This window comes from Stegodyphus dumicola, chromosome 8 (assembly GCF_044657685.1).
Source record: "Stegodyphus dumicola isolate Sdum_Otavi_A_Nest chromosome 8, ASM4465768v1".
NCBI classification, from domain to species: Eukaryota; Metazoa; Arthropoda; class Arachnida; order Araneae; family Eresidae; genus Stegodyphus; species Stegodyphus dumicola.
This window is the reverse complement of record NC_140775.1, coordinates 127,375,146-127,399,929: the sequence shown is the minus strand read 5'-3', so window position 1 is coordinate 127,399,929 and position 24,784 is coordinate 127,375,146. Positions and strand designations below refer to the sequence as shown.

General features: G+C 30.8%; 1 protein-coding gene across 1 annotated transcript in view; it reads right to left on the bottom strand.

Moving 5' to 3' along the window:
- Positions 1-307: 307 nt before the first annotated feature.
- The window catches only part of LOC118194795 (RING-type E3 ubiquitin-protein ligase PPIL2), a 114,008-nt gene continuing 89,531 nt past the window's right edge, over positions 308-24,784 (bottom strand). The window contains exons 15-16 of the mRNA XM_035365998.2: positions 8,284-8,411; positions 308-498 (exon numbers count right to left, since the gene is read on the bottom strand). Coding sequence (XP_035221889.1) covers positions 417-498; positions 8,284-8,411 — 210 coding nt within the window. The 3' untranslated portion in view covers positions 308-416. The remainder of the gene's footprint in view (positions 499-8,283; positions 8,412-24,784) is intronic.

Genomic DNA, 24,784 nt, shown 5'->3' with positions numbered 1-24,784 from the left:
TTTGCAAATGGTATTTCAGGAAGACTTCCAGAGTTTATAATTAATTATACAATTAAAATTGCAAACTGCTTTGTCAAAATTTCAAGCAATGAATGTTGTCCTTTACAAATCAAGTATACTAAAAACCAAGGAATTTTTTATACATTAAAATGACTTAAAAAATTTGTGCATTTAAGCAATTTTTGTGTCACCAAGTCAATTTAAAAATAGACTCATGCTTATTTTCATTTCTACAGTTATATTTAAATCACCTTTTATGCCGTATACTATCATTTGTTGCTGAAGTAATATAAAATAATTTGCCTAATTTAAATTAATGATTATCATTTTATTCTTATAAAAATTATAATTTATTTCACATAGATATTTACAATGTACATACAATATTTTCAGAAAACAATACAATTTATTTATTTTCACCATGAACTAAAATCACCAAATTTACCAGTTACATTTTTCTTCTTCTTAATTTCAACTACATCATTTTCAGTTTCTGTCCTGGAAGAAAAAAAAAAGGAGATTATGTCACATAAAGTAATACAAATACTTTATGTATTAGTTTTAATTTGTTTAGTAATATGAAGTCTATTTAGATGCATAATACAGTACAAAGCTGTAATCCGGACTCGTCGGGACTTTGGTGATTAGGGGATTTTTCGGATTATAGATCATCAATTTAAATCCGGTAAGATGGCATGCAGAAATTATACAATTAAAAATATGAAAACGTAATTGATGAAATAAAGAGCAATTATGATCTAAAGGCTATCAAAATTTAGAAAAAAAAAGCTTAATATTTATTTGTTTACTTTATTAGACATTTCTTTCAACGCGCGCATGTGTAATGTATGCGCATTTTCTACGTGCTGCGTAAAGTTTGTGGCTTTGAGGTCTGGATTATTTGTATACTTTATTAAACATTTCTTTCAATGTAAGTTTTTTAAGTTGCTTCATTTTTTGTGCTAATACTTTGTCTTTAATTCTATAAACAGACATAATTTCTTGTTCAGCTACAAAGTTCCACTGTTCAAGCTCTGTAATTGCTGTGTCGAGAATACTGACTAACTTGTCAATCGAATTTTTTTCGTTTTCAATAACCTCTCTGTCACTTTCTTCACTATCAAAAGCGGTATTTTCTGGATCTAGAACCATAGTATAGATTTCACTGTCCATTAACTGATTGATGATTGGGGCATTGTCGTCGCAATGAAAAACTTCTGTTATATCATCTTCATTTATTACCACTTCTCCACATTTCTTTACAAAATCCAATTACTGGAAAATTTCACCTTTAGTTTATGTCCAAAACCTTCAAATTCGCAGCTATCATCTTTATCGTCCTCGCCATGAAATATGGTAACTGGCCATAAATTATTCCAAGCATTTTTCCGTGGTACATTAAGAGCGCATGCGTAAAGGATACAAAACAAAAGTTTGTGGCTTTGAGGTCTGGATAATGGACGTCCGGATTATGGACTTTGTACTGTACAATCAAATCAGAAATTTTTAAAGATTAATTTTCATTTCCTTAACTAAAGTAAACAAAATTTTGATTTAATGAAAATTTTACTTTGATTTAAGAAAATTATCTCAAATTTTTATGTTCTTCCTTTTTTGAACTATTTTAACTGAATGGCAGCTTTAAAACAGGAAATGAAACTTCAACTCATACAATTTAAATTGTTGTGTGTCACCCAGATAGGAAAATGGTTAGTGACTCTCATTGCCATACCGAAGGGCCTGGGTTCAAATCCCAGAAATGGAATGGATATAATTTGCCTATCCCCTTATAGGAGGTAACAGTGGTCTATCTATTAGGTGCCTCCACAATAAAGTGACCACCATTTCTGGCCTTAGGCATGGCCAATGTGTATATAAATGGCTAGAACCCGCCATTAGGGTGAAAAAAATTGTATGTTGTTGATATGATTAGTTCTACTCAAGATTTGTGAAGTTAATTGACAATCACTAAACAAGCAGGTCTGATATTAAAACACGAGATGAAGATACAACAAACTACATTTACGTATGCTTTTCTAGTCTAAACATACCAAAACAATTCCTAGTAAAGTATGAAACAGTACATAGTCCCTAACATTTCCCAAATTAATAATGATGATGATGATAATAATAATAATAACAATTTAATAATAGAATGAAATTTTGAATAAATATTGGACTGTTATATCAGACTTTTCTTTCTGAACAATAAAATATTGCAAAACTTTTTAATATTTAACCTATAATTATGTTTATTTTTGTACTTACTACTGTTAGCAGCTTTCAGCACTATTGTTTCTGTTTCCTTTCAAGGTTCTTTTGTCATTTTCTGATTGGTAAATTTGCAAGGTTTTTTCCTTTAATACTGGTGAATTTTTAAGTTTTTAGTTTTCCTTCCAAAAAGACTAACTGTAAAGTAGGTTAGCTTTCTCTTTACTTTTATACCTGAGCTCAGTTAAAGTCAATTGAAATAAATGAATGTAAAAATTCGCTTTGAAAAACTTGTAAGTTTAATGCCACTTCTTCTCCACTCATTAAAAAAAAAAACCACAACAAATGTTTTGAAAAACATTTAATTGTATTTACAAGATCACTTGTAATAAATGTAACGTAAGTTACATCGGACAAACCAAGAACAAACTTAACATTAGGATTAATAACCACTGAGCTCACATTAAAAAATCTAAAAGTCTGCCTCATAAGGAAAAGAAAGTTGTCGGTAATAATACAGTGATTCTTGAACATTTTCAACTGCACGATTTTGAACAAATTAATATTTCTATTTTGGATATTACTCCCAACACCAAAATAAGACTTTTAAAGAAATCCATTTACATATTACAAAATAAAACACTTTACCCTTACGGGCTCAATTCTTATTTACAGAATAATTTAAGAGATAAATTCAGTTTATAGCCAATTTGGAGGATTCTGTACCAAAACAATAAGAGGAACAAGAGGAGGAGATAGAAATAAAAGACATTTTTTTACTTCAGATTTTGAAAAAGTGTTTACAAAATTTCACTTACTTAAATTCAAAATTTAAGTATTATCAATTTACTCCACATCTTCAAACACAAAATCCTTAAGCAATTGCTATACCACTTTCAATTTAAATATAAATGCCTCCAATTACTAAAAGACATTATAATAGACTTTTGTAAATACAAACTACATAGCAACAAATCTTTTGAAAATAAATATTTCTGTGCTATCAACTTCAAGCATCCCGTTTATAACTGACTAAAATTAATAAGATCTTTAAACTATACCAACATCTGTTTCCATACAAAGTACAGGCAATACCAAGCTATCGATATGAAAGAACACTAAGTAGCTTAATAATTAACCACCATGAGGTTCGATGATGCTCTAGATACTTGAAACTACAAACTTTCAGAATACAGCCCTTATGTCAATCAACACATTTATAAATTTAGAAATTATAGAAGATAGAAATTTAAGGCAATTAATGAAATCTTGGCACCAAATTTCGACCCACTTTCAAAGTTAGCAAAAAGTTCTGCATTCAACAATTCAAAAAAGATCTCACATAATATGCAAGATTTAGACAAGAAAGTTAAAATTTTAAAGGATCTTTTCACCATTACGAATATAAACAAAGTCAGTAACTGGCCAGTAAACAGGCAGTATTATTTGAAAGGCTTTCTACTATAATCTGATTAAAAAAAGAACTTCATAGTGCAGTTACTTACCATAATATTAAAACTACGGCAAATATGCTGCAAAGACATTTCACTGCAATTCATTGAAGACAAAATAACTACGAATAAATTTTCTAATATATTTTCCAACTTATATGCATTGCCAAAATTTCATAAAATGTCAAACAAATTTTGATTTATAATAGCTAAAGGGACCAGAAATTACATGAAAGAAATAGACTACCATTTTACTAAATTACTTTAAAAAGTTCTCTACTTTATTAGATGAAAGAACATAATTTTAACTGGATAATAAATGAGTAATAACAAACCGATACTAGAAGAACTTCACACTTTAAAGATTAAAAATATTTTCTGATACAACTTTGGGAATTTATACATGGCTTTTCCTTTACAAGATGTTTTTGACAGTCTTCTAACTAGATTTATTTCCACAAATTATTACTGTTATTTCAAAAGAAGAATGACAGCTATGTTTAAAATGTATTCTTTTTAATAACTACATTGCATTTAATAATGCTTTTTTAAAACAATGCTTTTTTAATAATTTAATAATGCTTTTTTTTTTTCAGCATCCTGATGGAAACTAGCACTAGGTCTGCAATTTGTAATTTGTACCTTTTCACCAAGGAATTTCATTTCCAACAACAGTTACCTTATGAACAACGTTCATATTACTCTAAGATTTAAAGATACATGGATGGTATTATCGCATTCAACAACTTCAGTTAAAATAAAAATAAATTACATTTATCCTTTATGTTTGAAATGTAATAAAACTAACTTTCAACAAGGAGATATTAATTACCTAGATTTTCAAATTATCAACTTCAAAGATATAAAAGATAAAAATTTACAACAAAAGATGAGATTTTGATTTCCCTACTATAAAACTCATCCATTCGCACTCCAATATCTCCAAAAGAGTAATACTTATACCATACATACTCAACTCCTTAGAATAAAAAATATTTCCAACAATGTCGAATTTACAAGAAGAAATCACTAAGTTAATCACAATTCTCTTACAGATTAAAACACCTCTATTTAACATTTCTCTAAAGCTAGTATTAACTATTAAGCTAGTATTAACTATTTTTTACAAAATTTCTCATCTAAAGTAATATGATAATTGATGCTTAAACCTTAATCGGAGGTAATACATGGATGACTATGATAAGAAATTTAATGTAAATATGTAGAAATATATTGTTTCTTCTCCCTTTTAATTATTATTTATACTATCTTTCTACTATTTTGTAAATTTAATAACTGGCAAAGGGCTTTTGAGCAATTTATTTTGAAAATGTACATGAATTGCATTCCTGGTAAAATGTTTTCTGAAGTATCTCCTCTCATTCTTGGGTTAATTCTTTAAATTTGACAGTGGAAAACTACCCTTTAACTTTTCACTGCTTGCATTCCGACCATACATTCTATGACAAATATATTGTTTGTATAACTGCAGCCTATCACCCAATAAAGTTTTGCCCACTTGTTCAGATTCACCCTGTATTTGATATCCTACATAGTCCTCCCCTTCAAAGGGAAAACAAAGGCTTGGCAATAGAATAGCCTTTTTAGAAGAAAGCATTAGAGTTTCCTAAAAATTTTTCAGTCGCTACCCCTTTTTATTACTGAGATTTTTTTTTTTTTTTTTTTTTTTTTTTTTTTTTTTTTTTGCGACCCTCAGGACCCCATAATATTTAAAAAAAATTTGTGGGACCACCATAAGTATTGTGCAAATCCGGCACTCGCATGAGTGAAACTGTCAATTTTTTCACTAGTACTGTAATATACTATTGCAGTTTTAGGTCACTAACTTTAATTTTTATTTTTAAGACATAGAACAATATTAAAATTTTAAATAAGTAACAGACGAAATGACACTGTCACGTGCAAAGAAAAGAAAATGAATATTTATATTATAAAAAGAATGTGTCGAAACGTTTTCGTTTTTTCTTTGTCTGTACTGTCTTATCTTTATCTATTTTCAGATACATTGCCTAAAAATATTTGTAATTGTAAAATTATTATAATAAGTTAAAGAACTATCAGAACTGCTAAAATTTTTGGCGAACCCCTGCTGCAGGTCCCCCGACCTCCAGTTTAAGAAACCCTGCATTAGAGCATGAATGAGTGAAGATAAATATAACTTTTGGAAAAAATTATAAAACTTTGAATTAAATCATTTTTATTTTTTAAAATTCTATTGAAATTTTCAGTCCAGAGTTTGACGTTTTTTCAAAACTTTTGCAATTCTATATAATTTGTCTCAATTCTGGTACTATGTATAGTGCCGGAGGAGGGGGAGGCGGACAGTTCTATATCTTCCGTTCTACTGGGCCATTTGATGAAATTCAATTTCAGTTTTTCATGTCTCGAAAGCAAGACTTAGGATATATATTACATTTATATCTAGCATTATTCTAACATAAATATTTTGACACAAAATCAGACTTTTTGTTAAATGACATGCCAATTTTTCTCCGTATTTCGATTCTACGACTCAAATTATGCCAAACTGCCAAGTTTTGTAAAAATTGCATGAGTAGTTTTTAAAAATTAGCTCTCAAAGTTTTACCTCCTCAATGTTAATTGAATTGGATATGTTTTTATTAATATCTCTTTTTTTAATTAAACTTACTTGATTCCTTCTTTCAGAATTCGAAATTTACACTTAATATAATTCACACATTTTTTATGATTTATTTTTAAAATTTGTATTTTTAAATATATTTTATAAATTTTTCAAAAAAATTTTTGCATTATGAGTTATAAAATTTTTAACATCCTCTTAAAGTAGACCTATTTCTAGGCACACCTGCAAAAAATTAGATTTTTATTCAAAATTTTCTAAGATATACATGAAATTGCATATTGGCACATTTTGAAATTTGGCATCTTTTTCTTTTAGTGATAATAATGCCAAATGTGGTTTACACACTTTGTTAAAATTATTTGAAAGTATTAAAGATGACTTTTTTCCTGCTCGTCTGCAATGCAAAACAGGAAAGGAAAATTGTGTTGTTATAAATTAAGAAGTTTGCCAAGTAAATTATTCTTGGCGCAAACTGAAAAAATTCCGCCAAGATAAATTTTCGAATTTCTCTGTAAATTTCGCACCAAATTTTACAAAATTGAATATGTAAGCATATTGAATCATAGAATTGAAATATGGAAAAAAATTGGCATGCCGTTTCAGAAAAAGTATGATTTGTGTCAATGTTAGAATAATGCTATATATAAATCTGATATATAAAGTCTTGCTTTCGAGACATGAAAAACACGATTTGAATTTCGTGAATTGGTCCAGTAGAACAGGAAATATAGAACTGTCCCTTTTTTTTTTTTTTTTTTTTTTTTTTTTTTTTTGCAGTGTACATCCTTACATACATTACTGACTTACAAAGAAGAACAGAGGAGAATTGTAGCTCCATTTAAGTTTTTATTCCTGATATACTGATTATGAATGACACTAAAAACACTTTTCTTTTACAATATATCTCCTCTTATGATCCCTAACGCACCCATTTATTTTCCCCTTCATAATTAGTGTCATGCTCCCGTTCTTGACCACATTTGCAATGCCACTGGTCCAAAGTAACCTATGCTTTAGTGATGTTAATTAGAGGTACACCTAGGTAGAAATCAGAGGGTTCTGAGTTCAAATTCTAGTGGAGGCATAGCATATTTTTCACATTTCCTGTTCTACAATGGACATAATGACTGTATATTGATTAAAATAACATTAAAAACAAATATTTATTGATAAAAAATTTGGTTGAATCTTCATAAAAATATCTGAAAATGTCTACAGTACATTAACACAAGATCAAATTTTATCAGATCAAATAAAATTTAACAAGAAAAATTTTATTGAAGATCACTAGGGATGAGGGATTGAAATGTGCACAGTTTAACTTCATTAATTCAATAATGAAAATTAAACTGTGCAAATTTTAAATGAACAATTTAATTTTATTGCTGAAAATTTTCTTCAATAAACGCTAAAAGTTAGAAAAACGAGAGGTGTGATGAAAAACTGGGAATCTCCTGGTAAACCCAGACGAGTTGGTAGCTATGTATGTACAAGAATCTTCCAATTTTATAAAATTTATTGCTTAGCCTCACCAATTAGTTAAATTTGGGTTGCAGCTTATACATTTTTTATCACATGAAACTCTGTTAATAACTGTAAATATACAGATCCCCCCCTTATGGTTAATGATATAAATAAGAAATCAAACCAGTCATTTTAATGATGATTAGTGTGTAGTCATTTCATAAATACATTCATATACATAATATTTCTCAATTAAATCAAATTAACATCTTATGTGACTTTGTGCTTTCTTTCTTTAAAATAAAATAAGGAAAGTGTCATACTCCATGCATGGATTTTATAGTAATTTGTTGAAACTGAGAATTTTACATGCACGAATATGAAATTTTCAGCACCCAAATATTACAGTAGTCAACTATCAAGAAATTTCCTAATGATTGAAATACATTTATTCAATTTATATGTGAAATACAGTTATTTAAAAAGAAGAAAATGCATATTTGCTAATAAAAAATGCTGTTAATATCTTACACTGATTTTGAGTCTATGTATTTTCCTACACCATTATGAAATGTTTTCAGTTTCTTTTGCTCTGGTTCAACCTTTTTCACCAACAAACTTTCTTTTTCTTCTTTTTCCTGCTCTCTTAGTTTCAGAAGCTAAAAAATGAAACAGAATAATTTTATTTAAAATAAGTATCTCTGTGCAACAGTTTGTAAAGATTGAAAAATACAAAGGGAACAAATTGTATAATTATAAAAATATGGGGAATACTGTATTCCCTAAAACTGTGCATTAAGGAAAACATCATTGTACTCAAAATGAATGCATTATGACTGGTAACAATAAATTACCATCACAGATCTTATTCAGATTTATTTATAAAAGTTTACTATGAGCTGCAATAAGGACATTTTGATAAAATTCAATTTTGTTAATAAAGCTATAAAGTATTACTTAATGGATAAATACAAGTGAAGACCCTTGGCAAGCTATACACTAGCATGGTGATTCTGTCAACTCAGGGAATCATAAAATTATTTTGGGAGCTCAGGTAATCCATACAATTATAATTATCTTTTGGAATTCCTATCATTTTCAAAAAGGCTCAAGGATTTAAAATCTATTAAATTGTAATTTGGAAAAATCAAAAAACATTTCAGAAATATAAAATATATATTATAGAAACTGATCTACTTCATGTTAATTTTACATTAACTGCTCTGAAGATCAATGAAAATCTATATTATTTACAAACAAATCTAGGATGGCTTTGCAGAGTAAATTCAGATGCTGACTGTAAGGAAACAAGTAACATGATATTAATTCCTGTGAAAGAAATATTAATAGTATTTCTAAGTTGTGCCACTTCTGACAGATATACTAATTTGTATTTGCTTTTTAAGAGAAACACAAATGCTCGCAGAATATGATCCTGGATCCATTTGTCATAATATGATCCTAGATCCATTTGCAATATAAGATTTACAATAGGATAACTTGGCTGCATACCAGTGTAAAATATTGATGATACATCCAAAAGCAGAGTATGATATATTTGGAACAGTAATCAAAAATTCCTAATGAGTATAAGAGAAATACACCACAGAGGCATGTTGCTAGGCTCAGTCTTCCTTCTTAGCATGGAATGACTCTCTGAGGGACCACAGACGAACAATGGTTTGTTAACATCAACATCTTTAGCACCATTATTGACAACCAAGACTATAAGATTGCCAGGAATGACTATCTTTCATATTGCGATAATTGTCCATTTAATTTCTTACAGTTATCTCCAGTTATTTTTTATATAAAAGAAAAGTTTGATTTAAATTTTTGAAAAATATTATAACACCTTTATCACATGCATACTAATGCTGAAACAAAATTGCTTTCAATATTCACAAATTTTATGAAAAAACAATTCTAGTCATTATCAGCAACATATACTGTTGAAAATGTAGCACATATTTCATTAATTAAAACTCATCAATGAAAGAACCTCACATAACTTCAATAGTTAAATACTAAGAAAAAAACTTACACGACAACTCAAAAATAATATTTGCCATGCATTAACAGATATATATATATATATAAATTTTATTTCACATATACTATTTTCTTCTTGCATGAAATGAAAATAATCCATTTTCTCATTTATGTGATAATAACTAATAAAAAATCTGATGTGTATACCACATGATTTCCTTGCATGGAATATTATTTGCATTTTTCCTTGCATTTCATTTAAACTTACTAGATTGAATTAAATCTACTTCGCCGATGCATAAACTACACTAGAATAAATGCACTCTTTAAAGTTCACTATATTTGTTTACCACAGTATTACATTTCGTTCATATTATAACTCAGAATGCACAAAATTTATATCATTTGAAGAATTATCTAATTGCTGCCACATGTCCTATTCAAATACTATAATAAATCTGAAACAATGTATAACAGAAATTAAGCAAACAAAACAAAAAATAAACAGCTTTTGACAGACGATTCAATATTTCTCATTCAATTAATTATTTCACTTCGCAACAAGGCAAAAATACATAAAAACTCAAAATATCTATATTAAAAATTACAAAGTAAATCTTTATTTCCTCAAATAAATTCCAGAATGGATTAAGCGTGATTTAATTCACAATAATAAAAAGAAGGTGTTATCTTTGTTATTGTGAAGCTTAAAATCTCTAGATTCGCAACAAATCTGCTATTCTAGTAAGTTTCAAATGTAAACAAACATGTCCACCATAGCAAAAATAATTAGGCTTAGCTGCACTTAAACAACTTTTAAATTGTTGATAATTCTACAAATATTGCATGCAGATTTACTAGAGGCATAAAAACCTTAACCAGAAGATAAGAACAACATAATTCAATCATTTTTAAAGCAAAAAATGCATAATTTATGAACACATAGGAATAAAGAAACTGTGATCACTGACCCGAATAACAGATTGGATATATATATACACATATATTTATATACTTTTGGTGTGCCTGATTGCAACCAAAATACGAGGTGCACATCTTCATGTTATAGCAGTCCTATATACAAAATTTCAACATTCTGAGGCTACTCGTTTTTGAGTTATGCGAGATGCGTACGTACGTACATACAGACGCCATGAAAAATTCTCTTCAGAATTCATTTTATATCAGTTTTATAATATTTTGGGGGAAAAAAAGAGTCCTGTATTTTGTCCTTACATACAGATGTCACGCAAAAACATCATTAAATTGCATTCGATAGTGGTGAAAATGGATATTTTTGTTGAACTATGATGCCTGAAATCCTTCCCGATTACAATACTTCCTTTTTACTTTATACAAGGAAATAAAAAGGATCTTACAATTAATTAGATACTGATTTGGGATATACTGAATTAGTACCAATAATATTGTCAATGGAATTATACTAGTAAAGTATTAATACACTTGTTGAACTCGAAGTAAAAGTTATGATGACTTACAACAGTTACTCGTAAATTTAATTAAAACTCTAAATGTGAAAAAATAATTGTGACAGGAATTTTGTTGCTAGAATCATTTATATAAAAGTTATTGCATTTTAAGATCATTTACAACAACCTTTGACAAATGAACTCTAATATTTTGGTAAGACTCCAAACACTACAAAAGAATTTTTTGTAACAAATATAATTCACAATAATCAATCTGTAGTCTGTTGATGGGTACCATCAACCAAGGCTGGTATTGTATAGAAACAAAATAAAAATAATTGCATTATCATCTTCGGAAATATTTGTCTGTAACTGACACAATGCGCAACAATAAATCTACATTACCTCATCAACCAAGGGTGTTATCACACAGAAATACCAAGAAAATAACATATGAATTGCATCGAAACATAATCAATGATCGAGAGGACATAATAAAATACCTATACGTGCTTATGTGAATAAAATGAATTAAGAATATGACAGAGTAGTCACAATATTTCATTATGCAAGATACATTGCACTTATATTATATAATTTCATAATGGTGTGCACTATGACTTTTCATCATCCATTAAAACTGTCACTAAATGCCACTGCATTTTTTTTTAATAACAAGATATTCTCATTAAAAAGTAATTTTTTGAAACACCCCCAAATTTTAATATCATCTTAAAGAAAGCATAGGGGGAAAAAATAAAACACTACTATGCATACTTCATGCATAAGAATAAAATTTGGCAAAAGTAAAAGTCTGAAATGAGAATTTTGCATATTTTAGCAGGTGAAAAAAATTACAAATCATTGTTTTTTTTTTAAACTACCATAATAAAATAAATTACTACAATAAAACTGAAAAAAGAAAAAACTAAATGAAAGCTATAACAGTAGCATCACTTTAGTGTTACATGAATTGTCTTTAACTACCTACTTCAATTTTCATTCAAAAATTCAAAATGATTATTTCATATCTAATCACTGATACAGTCAAATACCGAAAATCCGAAGACCTGAAATCCTCATTGCCTCTAAAAATATAAACATTTTGTTTATAGGTTCCGGAAACCACAACATGGAGTAAGAAATATCAAAGAAAAAATACTTACTGGATAATGATGTAATAATTACCGAATAATAATGAGTCATAATGGAAATACCAAATTATTGACATCATGATAAAAGTTTTTTCCCTCCAATCTGCATCGAGGTAAAAAAGCAGACGATTAACTCTTCTTTCAAGTTCAAGCTTCACGTTGTTGTACTTTCTGAGCTTTGCTATTTCACGAAATTATTTAGTAATGTCATTTTTTTTTTATCCGGATATTTTGTGGATATATTAAGAACATTTTAATTTTAGCGCTTTTTAATACAATGACAGATGAAAAACGCTCTCGTGATTTTACAGCTTGCAATGTTGAAAAAAGTAAACACGTTGCATTGACGGTATTGAAAAAAGTGGAAATTCCATCTAAAGATGTAGGCAGGTTCTACTGCTCGGTTTATAGCAGAATCATATGGAATTGCCACAGGGACTGTGCATGATATACGGAACAATAAAGAAAAGCTGTTGAAATTTTACAGCAACAGTGATTCTAACACTGGAATCCGAAACCGGAAATCTTTACATGAGGCGAAATTGGCAAACCTCGATGCTGTCTTGTACGAGTGGTTCCGGCAGCGGTGAAGTAATGGGGTAACTATTTCAGGACTACTCCTGAGAGAAAAGGGGAAGCAGATTCATGCTGATTTAAAAATAGAGGAGCCTAATGTAAATGAACAATATAATATAATCAGTTTATATATGTAATAATAATTTAATTCATATAATTAATTATTGTATTAATGTATATAATAATTTAATTAAATGTATCTAATACACCTTATTTATTTTGCCCTTTTAGTCTGAATATTATCTTTTCTGTCCTAAAATCTGAAAAATCATAATATCCGCACTATCTCTGGTTCCAAGCGTTGCGGATTTCTGAACTTCTACTGTATTGGTAAATTCTACATGAGTTCACTTATATTTCACAAATATGAAAATTGCATACCCTATCTAAGACATTAAAATGCATTTAACTGGTAACTTAATTTTGCTTGAATAGATATAATTATATTGAATTATTTGTATAATATGAATAATAATAATTTTATTTTTAAATGATTTAGATCAGCAGTTCCCAGACTGAGCTCAATGGCGCCCTAAGGGCTCAATGCACACTCTGCATGGGCTCTGTGGTCACTTCAGGGAAATAAGATTACATAAATTGAATTAAATTACAAAATAAGAAACAAAAAGAAGAATCAAAATAAGAAAATAAAAAATTATATTTTGAATAAAAATTTTCAAATTTGAATTTAGTGCTTCCTTTAGCAGATTTACACTCTAGCAGATGACTCTAAAATTATTACAAAGAAAAACAGAAAAGATAGTGAGGCAGAGTGGAGTATTGGCCAGTCATGCACACTCTGTATTTTAATGTGTGTCACAGTTAATTCTAATAGCAATACTTCAAAGATTTTTCTGTATATGTGAGCTCTTTGCGTAGTTGTATAGCTGCATCGTTACTTTAGAATAGAAATTTTGTCATAACCATGGGAGTGACAATCACAGCAGATGATTTGAGTAGCCTAATTTTCCTCTGCATTTTAGTGAGTTTCACTTCATGAAAGGTGCATGAATGAAAGTTCACTTGTACTATATTCTTAAATGAGGAGGAAATAAGTGCAATGCAGAGGTAACAACTCATGATCGCAAATAGGGAGGTCTTGCAAAGGCTTTGAAATGCCTATTTTAAAGTAATAGACTATAACAGATGTCCATAAACTGACTATAATATATGTTCAATAAGTGTATTCTGTACTACAACTAAAAAAATAGCAATGCAATATTTAGAAGAATAATGTTAGATTATTGACTGACTTTTGCTCTTTAGTTTGCAAGCAGGTAAATATTTGTATTTTGTTATAAATTTTTTATTTGCTTTAATTTTTGTATGAGATGAGTTTACAAAAGAAATCACTTCTGAGTCTACATGGCCATTTCAATCATTATTTGAAAAACTCAATATAATTCTTTTAAGAAGGAATAAATACAGTACAGAATCCAAGATCCGGACGTCCAATATCCAGAATGATCTAAAATCCAGACCTCAAAGCCACAAACTCTCTTTTTTTTGTATGCTTTACACATGTGCATTTGATTTTTCCTTCCATAATAAAACACGTAGAGAGTCCCGATTATTAATTTCACTTAGGCACTAAATAAAATACTTCGTTTTTGAAGAAACAATCATGTAAGCATAAATTTGTGAGATTAATAATTTGGCTCCGTAGCTGCATGTCTGCTTGGCATACATCTAAAACCAAAACATTCTACATGGGAACAGCATTGATTTTAAACTTACTGTATATCTCTGATGCTGGCCTGGCTTATCATTATTTATTATATTTTGCTTTCATCGCTGCATGTTTATCAATACATGACAGCTTCAGTAATGACTCATGCAGCAAATGTCTAAACATCTGACGGCAGAATTTAGGGAAGACAAAATTTTTGAAATTTGGAGAAGCACCGAGCAGCAAAATTAAGGGATGACACATTTTTTACAATTTAGGGAAAGCACTGGGACCGAAAGTTTAGGGGTGGTGAAAATTTAGAACTTGGGAAGGCGCTTTGTAGCAGAATGTAAAACCTGCAGACTGCATAAGGTGGTACCTAGCACCAGCTCTAGATAAGGCTTAAGTATATGTGGGAGTTTATTTATTCAAACTCAGATTAGCCTTAAGCATGTGCAAGAAATAGACGTAGGTATAATAACTAATAGAATTTAGGCATGATTCAATATGCATTAGAAGAAAGACAAAATTCAGCAGAACGACTTGCCTTTCACTGCCAATCTTGTGATACATAGCCAATAATAATGTACAGCGGATGCTATCAAGCTAGGCTAAAATTATCTTCACTGATTCTAAGGAATTTCAGTTAATGTAGCCGACTTGTGCTGCTTCTTAATCTTCTAATTTGATCCAGCTTATTATTTTTTGCAGACTGTTATTATTATAGCAATTTTACAAAAATTAAAGCTTGAATTTTCGATTATGCCGAAAAGAGTTTCTAATTCTGGAGCTGCCAAAGGATCTGCAAAGCGAAAGCATGTTTCGATGTCCATTAGATAAAAAGTGGAATTGCTGCAAAAAATCGATAAAGGCATATCCGTCTCAAAATTATATGAGAAGTATAGCATTGGAAAGTCAACTGTGTATGAAAGGAACTTTTGAATTTTTTTTGTTTGGACACCCCACTTACAATGAGTAACAGAGTGATGATTGAATGGGTCAGAAAGCATCGCAGCGAGGGCATGCCAATGATGGGTTCAATGCTAATGGCTCAAGCCAAACTATTTCATGAAGAAATGATATTAACAACTGAGTACACATATTCAACAGGTTGGTTAACCAAATTTAAAAATCGTCATGGTATATGGCAATTAAAAATTTCAGATGCCCCAACATCAATCAGTTAACGGACAGTGAAATTTGTAATTATGTTTCTAGATCCAGAAAATACTGCTACCGATAGTGAAAACAATGGCAGAGAGGTTATTGAAAACAAAAAAATTTTGATTGACAAGTTAGTCAAAATTCTGGACACAGCAATTACAGGACTTGAATAGTGGAACTTGTAACTGAACATGAAATTATATCCGTTTATAGAATTAAAGAGAAAGTATTAGCACAGAAAATCCAGCAACTTAAACACAAAAAGCTTCCCTCTCACAAAATGCTTTTAGAATGAAAATAACATCAGGAATTCAAGATAAACACAAAGAAATTTAAAAAAAAAAAAATTAAATTAAAAAAATAAATAAAACATATCTTGAAGCTTTGAAATACTCGTTCAAACATTATTTTCTGTTAGGTCAAATGAAGATGCTTAATGACTTTAAATAGGTACTGAATGAGTTCAACATGAACACATAAAATAAATCATTCAACAGAGCAGAATACAAAATTCTCATAGATTTTCCATCTTACACAGAACTAAAAATCCTTAAACCAAAGTGTATCAGAGTTCTGGCCGCATTTACAAGATGAATTGAAATTTTGTCTGAGGAAAGCAAAACTGGTATTATTGCCTTTCTCAATTACATATATCTGTAAAACAGTGTTCTCCACCTATACAGGTTCCAAAATAAAATACAGAAAAACACAGAAATGCAGAACTAGATACTTCCCTGTAATTAATATCAACTGAAACTAAAATAAGGAAGTTGTTAAAAAAGGTGCAGTTACAGATGTTCCATTACACATTTATATGTTAATTAATGTTATGTCTTAATTTTGGCCTGTGTTGTTTGTTCTATAGTGTACATAGTTAGTAGAATTAAATTAGAGTATCTTTTTTTATAATTAATAATAAAATTCTGAATAGAAATAATGAGCATATACAAATCTGAATTTAATTGGAGGAATGGAGTTTATTGTGTGGACCTTTTTTATCATTGCTCTTAATGTACTAAAACCTGTTGTAAGTATATGCCTTCATTTATTAAACTGCAGATGGATGTTTATATATAGCCATGTTTTGATAACAGCATATATATTAACGATAACTGAGAAAAAAGTCAGATATAATGATAAATATCAAAGATCTTAGAACGCAATTTCATAGCATGCCACCGTGCAATTGTTTAGACCTCTCTTTATAATCCCTTAATATATATATATCCCCTCTTCTCTACCCCCATACTATTACTCCTAAACACCATTACCTAGTAAGACATGATAAGCCAGAGGAGCTCCGCAACTGAATGTCCATTAAAAAAAGTAGCCTCATGTTCCTCATTTTCAAGACTCTTGGACAAATGAATATATATTCCGACATAAAAAGAGTTGTATTGTATGTGTGTTATGTCACAAAGCATTCGCATGTCACACATTAAGTATACAAAGACGTTTTCAAACTAAACATCACTCCACATTTCAGAATTCTGATGAGAAACTTGAAGTTATAAAAAGAACTGCTTCTGGATATAAACATTTTTGCATTTTTGGTCAAACAATTGGAACCAAACCTAAAGCAACAAATATAGTATCATAACTGCTCATTGTTTAGTTGCCAAAAGCAAAACTTTCATAGATGGCGAATATATTAAAAGAATTTTTTAAAAGTGTTGAAATATTGTTCAGCGATTTACCAAATCTACAAATCATAGTACCTCGAATTCAAGAAATATCGGCTTCTATGGGAACTATTGATAGACGATTCACTGAAATAGCAGAAAATGTAACAACAACACAGAATTCTGGATTACAAGAAATTGTTGAAGTGAGCCTTGCTCTTGATGAAACTACTGAAGTGAACGATGTTGTAAAGTCAAAAGTCTTTAATCCGGACTCATCGGGACTTCGACGATTCCAGATTATAGATTATCAATTTAAATCTGGTAAGATGGCATGCAGAAATTATAAAATTAAAAATATGAAACCGTAATTTATGAAATAAAGAGCAATTATGATCTAAAGAGTATCAAAATTTATAAAAAAAAGTTTAATATTTATTTGTTTACTTTATTAAACATTTCTTTCAAAGTGGGCATGTGTAAAGCATACATTACGCATAGTCAAAATTAGAAAATTGCAACCAGAATACTATTTGATGTGTATTCGTGATATTTATAATGACGAGGAATTTGATTTAAATCATATCAGAGTACATCGAGATGAAATACTACATTTAGTAAGGAATTATAAGCCGAATAAAATAAAAACATCTGCCCTGAAGATAAGGATAGTGCTGACAGATCAACTTCCAGTTCATTGCGCGCTGCATTTATTTGTATATAAAATTACATTATATTTTATACTATATAAAAATTTATATTTTTGTTTATTTTATATTAATAAATACATTTAAACAATGCATAATTGATATATAATAAAACTTTAACTCTGCATGCATTGCTGGGGGAATTTAATTTTTCAAATATTTCCTACTGTGTGGTACCCTGAATCATATTGGTGGATTAGTTTGGCACACCACAGCTATAAAGTTGCTGACTCCTGTATTAGACCGAAATATAAAACCTGATTTTTGTTTAATTCAAAAAATTTTATACAATTTATAAAAATAAGAAATAAAAATTGGTGGGACTGCTTGTTTATTATTCCATTTTCTCTTCTGATTAAACAGCATATAAAAAATTTGACAGAATTAGAAGTGCTCAGAATATGAATTGACATATAATTAAAAGTTTAAAAAAAAAAAAGTCACATCTGATGCATTCTGAAACTTAATCCTATTTTATTTGTTTACATTTCTTTATTATGTTTCTTTGTTATTTTTGATTGGTTGTTTTCTGTGTCTTAATTGTGATTCGTTAAACCATGATCTACTGTAAAGTTATATATATAAAAGCTCTATAAACCTTTTTGGTGTGTGTATTTCTTCTTTTTGCTCTGTAATATATGTTTGTTTTTCGAACCACTGTGTTTTAAATGCTCAACAGCAGAGCGTGGTTCGTCAAAAGTTAGAATGCACTGATCTTTTTTTTATCTAATTTTCTATGCCAGTGTCATATTTTATGGTTTGCATGATTTTGATTTTGTTTTGGTTTTTTGTGAATTATGGCTTTTTCAAGTGGAAGTGAAAAAGAAATTTTTTGTGTTGCATCATTTGATGGCGTTAATAACTTTACTGTTCGGTGTCAAAGGGGTTCAAGCAGTATTTACTGCACAGGAATTGGATACATTTTAGAAGCAAGTGTGGACAGAGCTGCAGATGTTTTGAATTCAAAAAAGGTTTGTGCCTTAATTCTTGCGCTTTTAAGTGATAAGTCTTGCTTTTCTTCAAAGTGAAGACATGCCACGTAAAATATGGAAGAAACTGCAAACTACGTATAGTGCTAAAGGTGCAGTGAGTCAAATTTTAACGCGGAAATGTTTAGCTACCATAAGAAAATTTAAAGTTGTGTCAATGAGACAACATATCGACAACATAATGAACTTGGTTAGTAATCTACGCATCTCTGGATCTGAAGGAAGTGATTTTGATGTAATTATTTACATTCTATTGTCACTGCCAAAGGAATATGATAATTTTAAGGCATCACAAGAAAATCAAATAATAATAAGTGATAATTTGAGTTTGGATTTTGTTACAAACAGACCTATTGATTCTGAATCCCTTATGTTTGATTACAAAAGTGAAAATAAGTATTCTAAACCAAATATGGACAACCCTGTTTTTATTAGAGCTTGTAAAGAACTGTTTTGTATTTGTTGTAAAAGAAAAGGACATTCTGTTAAATTCTGTAGGAAAAAGAACTGCATCTGTCATAGCTGTGGTAAAACTGGTCATTTCAAAAGTGAATGTTTTGATAATACTAAAAAGCAGGCAAATTCAAATAGTAATAAGTATGCATCACCTGTAATGTGTTTTATGGCTGGAAATCTTGTGCATGACAAATTTATTATTGATTCTGGTGCAACTTCTCCCATGTCTTCTCACAAGGAATGGTTTACCTCAATTAAGCCTAAGACTGGAACTGTTAAATGCACGTACAAATCGGCAGTTTTAGAAATGGAAGGCATTGGTGACATTTGCTGCAAAACTAAGAATGGTGTTGAAATAATGTTAAAAGATGTTCTTTACGTTCCGAAATTAAACCAACAATTAATTTCTTTAAAAAACATTGAAGCAGCAGTTTTAAGCGTAATTTTTTTAAATGAAATAGTTTACATTGAAAACAAAAACAAACGTTTTAGATTTGGATATTTGGACAAATGCGGACAATATTTTAGTGATTTTTCTCCAAACTTATATACAGCTTTAGCAGTAAAGAATGATGATTTATGGCACAGAAGATTAGGACACTGTTGTGATCAAAAATTAAAACTAATGAATCTTCCTGCAAAAGAAACATTTTGTGAAGTATGTGTTCGTGCCAAACAAAGTGCATTGCCTATAGGAAAGGGTTCTTGCAGAAAAGAATCCAAACCATTTATAACTATAAACACTGACATATGTGGTCCAATAGAACCTCAAACACTCCATGGGGAAAAAGTATTTCATGACTATAACTGATGACTACTCGTGATTTATGAAAATAAGACTGCTCAAAAGAAAAAGTGACATTGCTGATGAACTTAAACTATTCTTTAAATTGAATCCAACTGTCACAAAACTGCGCTGTGGCAATGCCAAAGTATAAGTCAGTGGAAAAATTTATGAAGTTGCTAAAAGAGCAGGTGTAAAAATAGATCCTGCACCTTCCTATACACCTTTTCTAAATGGTGTTGCTGAAAGAACAAATAGAATTGTGTTGAAAAAAGCAATGATACTTCAGGTAAATTTACCAAAATTCTTTTGGGGTGAAGCAGTACTTACAGCTGCTTATACAGGGTGTTTCATAGATCATAGGACAAATTTGGAGGGGTGGTGGAGTGTACTAAAACATGCATTTTTTGTAAAGGAATGTAGAGTCTAAAGTGACGGGTTAAGGCAGGAACGCAAAAAAACGACATGAGAGGAAAATGTGTTTATGTACAAAATAAATGCAAAGTGCTTCTTTGCAGCAATACATATTAACAACAAATGTCCAAAAATGGGAAATAACAGTAATAGGAACTACAGCTGTGATTGGCTGGCAATGCTGTGGTAGAGGGCGGTAGTGAGCCGGACAAACCATGATCCGATGCATCAGAGGATCATTCGCAATTCTAAAGTCGAGCATGACGGGTGAGTTTACACACAAGGAAAATGCTGACATGCATCTCATGTATGGTGCTGCTAATGGGAATGGTAGAGCAGCTCTACGGTTGTACAGAAATAGTTTCCAAACAGGCGTATGCCGAAGCACACAATGTTCAAGAGGTTGCACTGGTCTCTGTGTAAAAGCGGGTCATTTGAAACCACCTCTGACACTAGGAGTGGAAGAAGTGCATGACAACCTCGCATTGAAGAATCTATCTTGAACATTGTGCATGAATCACCTCAGATAAGTACAAGAGCTATTGCACGTTGTCTGCAGCTGAGTCATTCCACCGTTTCGAGAGTATTGCATGAAAATGGTTTGCACCCATACCATTTGCAGAGAGTTCAAGCCTCGCAAGAGACAGATTACCCTCTTCAAGTTCATTTCTGTCATTGGTTCTTACAGCAGTGTGCAGCGTTGGCATATTTCCCATTGGATGTGCTATTCATGGATAAGGCAACTTTCTCACAGGGCAGCATCTTCAATAGCCACAACATGCACGTGTGGGCAATTCATAATCCACATGGCACACGCCCACATGCAACCCACCTCTCCGTGAATGTGTCGGCGGGTATTGTTAACGACTACCTCATAGGCCCATACCTGCACGTACAAATGGCTTATGTTATCATATTTTTCTCAAGAGGTGCTACTTGAATTGCTGCAGGATGTTCCGGCTGTTGTTCGTGATTGCATGTGGTTCCAGCATGATGATGCATCAGCCCATAACCACGTGCGGGTCCGCAATTATTTGGATCGGACATTTCCGGGCCGATGGATTGGCCATGGTGGACCCATTCGATGGTCACCCCGTTTGCCAGATTTATCCAGCTTAATTTTTTTTATGGGGCCATCTGAAGAACATCATTTACGAGACTCCTTTGACTCACTGGAGGACCTCGTTGCACGACTATCCATTGTGGCTGCAAGCGTGCACAAAATGTCTGTCGTTTTTCAAAATGTTCGTCAATCTCTTCTGCGATGTTACCAAGCATGTATTACTGCTGCTGGTCGCAATTTTGAACATTTATTGTGAATACTGTATTGCTACAAAGAAACACATTGCGCTGATTTTGTACATAAACACATTTTCCTCTCGTGTTTTTTTTTTTTTTTCCCTGTCTTAATCCGTCACTTTAGACCCTGCATTCCTATAAAAAAATTCATGTTTTAGTATGCTCCACCACCCCTCCAAGTTTGTCCCATGATCTCTGAAACACCTTGTATAAATAATCGACTCCCAAGTTGTTCAACTGACAATCATGTTCCTTATTTTCTGAAGTACGATGAAAATCCTAATTTGACAAACATGTGTGTATTTGGCTGTGATACTTCTACTCTTGTGCCACCATCCCAAAGAAAGAAACTAGATGAAAAATCTGTCAGAATGATATTTGTAGGTTATTCCACAATGGAATATCATTTAATGATTCCAGAAACAAGACGCATCATTGTTTCCAGAAATTTTAAGCTCAATGAAGAAAAGAAGAAAGTAAAAAGTCAAAAATACATTCCCAATAATTCTGATTTGAGTGAAAATGACAATGATGACATTAAAAATGAAGACAAATCAGTTTCAAACACTGATAACAGTGAATTATATGCTTCAAATGAGAAGAAGGAACAGAGAAAATCTTCAAGAGAAAAGAAACAACCAGTTAGGTATCCTAATCCTGAGACTTACCAAGTGATGTTTGCTCAACAAGACACTCTGACATTTGAAGATATTGTAAATCTACCACACGTAGAACAAGATCTATGGAAAAGAGCTATGGACGAGGAAATGAAATCTATGGAAGATAACGACGTTTGTGATCTACAAAATTTACCCCCTGATAAAAGAGCTATTTCCTGCAAATGGCTTCAATGTAAAAAACGAGATGGAACTTATAAAGACAGGCTTGTTGATCGTGGCTTCATGCAAAAAGAAGGCATAGACTATACAGACACATTTTCTCCAGTAATTTGTATGTGCTCTTTACGTTAAATCCTAGTAATCATCAATAATGAAGGTTTACAAACTTTTACTTTAGATGTCAAGACAGCTTTCTTGAATGTAAGTTAGATGAAACCATCTACATGAACCAGCCCAAAGGATATCATGATATGAGTGGTAAGAAATGCAAACTTAAAAAGAGTTTATATGGTCTTAAACATTCTCCTCGACAATGGTATCAGAAATTTCTTAAGTATGTTATTAAATTAGATTTTACGCAATTGGACTCTGAACCATGTATTTTCATCAGAAATCTAAATTGTAAAAAAGTAATTATGGCTCTTTATGCGGATGACTTATTAATTGCAGGTTTGGGTGTAAAAGAAACAAGTAATATAATATCATTGTTATCTAATGAATTTTAAATATCAAAATCTGCAAGTGTCAGAATTTTTAGGCATTAGACTGAAGTATGAGTCGAGTTGTTTATACTTAGATTAGAAACCATATATTGAAAAATAACTTGATAAATTTAAAATGTCTGATTATAAAACTGCCCAAACTCCTATTGAACCAAAATCTACAGCAGCTGTTTTTTAGAAAGGAAATACATTCAGGGTTGCCACTTAAATAAAATATGTGTAAATCTTTAATAAATCAGACTGGATCTCAGTTAAAGTAATAAACAGAGGAGCGTTCTTCCACACAACATTTATTCACGAACACCAAAGACGAACTGATACATATACATAATTGACATCACAGTTTCTTTTTACAAACAAACATTACCGCCATCTATTGGCGATCTATGGATACACAATCCTAAACTTAACACCACTCAAACAGGAGAATGAAATTCCCTGACTTTTCCAGGTTTTCCAGGTGCGTTTCAAGAAAATTCCAGTCTATCCGCGTAATGTACGTTGGCTACGCTAAGAGGTAAATTATGGTATTACTTGTATTGTGTGTAGCAAATTCACTTAATTATTCAATAAATCCCAGAGGACATTTATTCTTAATTATTCTTGGTATACTTTGTTTGATAATTTTGTTTACTTTTCCACTTAAGAAACTTAATAAAATTTAAGATATATACATTGGATAACAAATGTATGTTTTATTTAATTATTACTCATGATCATCACCAGTTCAACACGAGGCTAATCCGGTCCTTATAAATCACAACGCAATGCTAAATAGTTAGGTTAGATTTTAGGTAAATTTAATTAGGTATGTTCTTAAAAAGCACCTTAACACTTGAAAACACAAATATAATTATAATAGTTCTTCAATCAAACTGGAGCTGCGAAAATTGGCTCTATGCCAGCAGACACTCACGTGATAGGCAATTCGCCAAAAAAGTTATCTCTTCCGACGTCGGCGCAAAAATCGCTTTTTTTGGCGGGATCATTGTATGAACTTCCCTGACTTTTCCAGATTTTGACAAAAATACTTAAATTCCCTGACTTTTCCCTGAATTTTTTGGTCAATTTTCGAATTCCCTGACTTTTCGCGGTTCTCCAGGTAGCGTGGCAACCCTGTACATTTCATGGCCCATATAAAGAATTAATTGGATCTTTACTTTACTTAGCATATATTATTACAAGGCCAGATATTTTATTTACAGTAAATTGCTTAAGTCAACTGCAGGAGCATCCTACTGATGTTCCCTGGTGTGCTCTAAAGAGAATTCTTAGGTACTTGAAAAACACCTTAAATTAAAAATTAATATACAAAAAGGATGATTTGGAAATGGCAAACTTATGTTTGTATGTAGATGCAGATTGGTGGTGGGAGAGATACTCAAGATAGGAAATCAATTACTGGTTACTTTATAACGTTTTCAAACTGTCCTA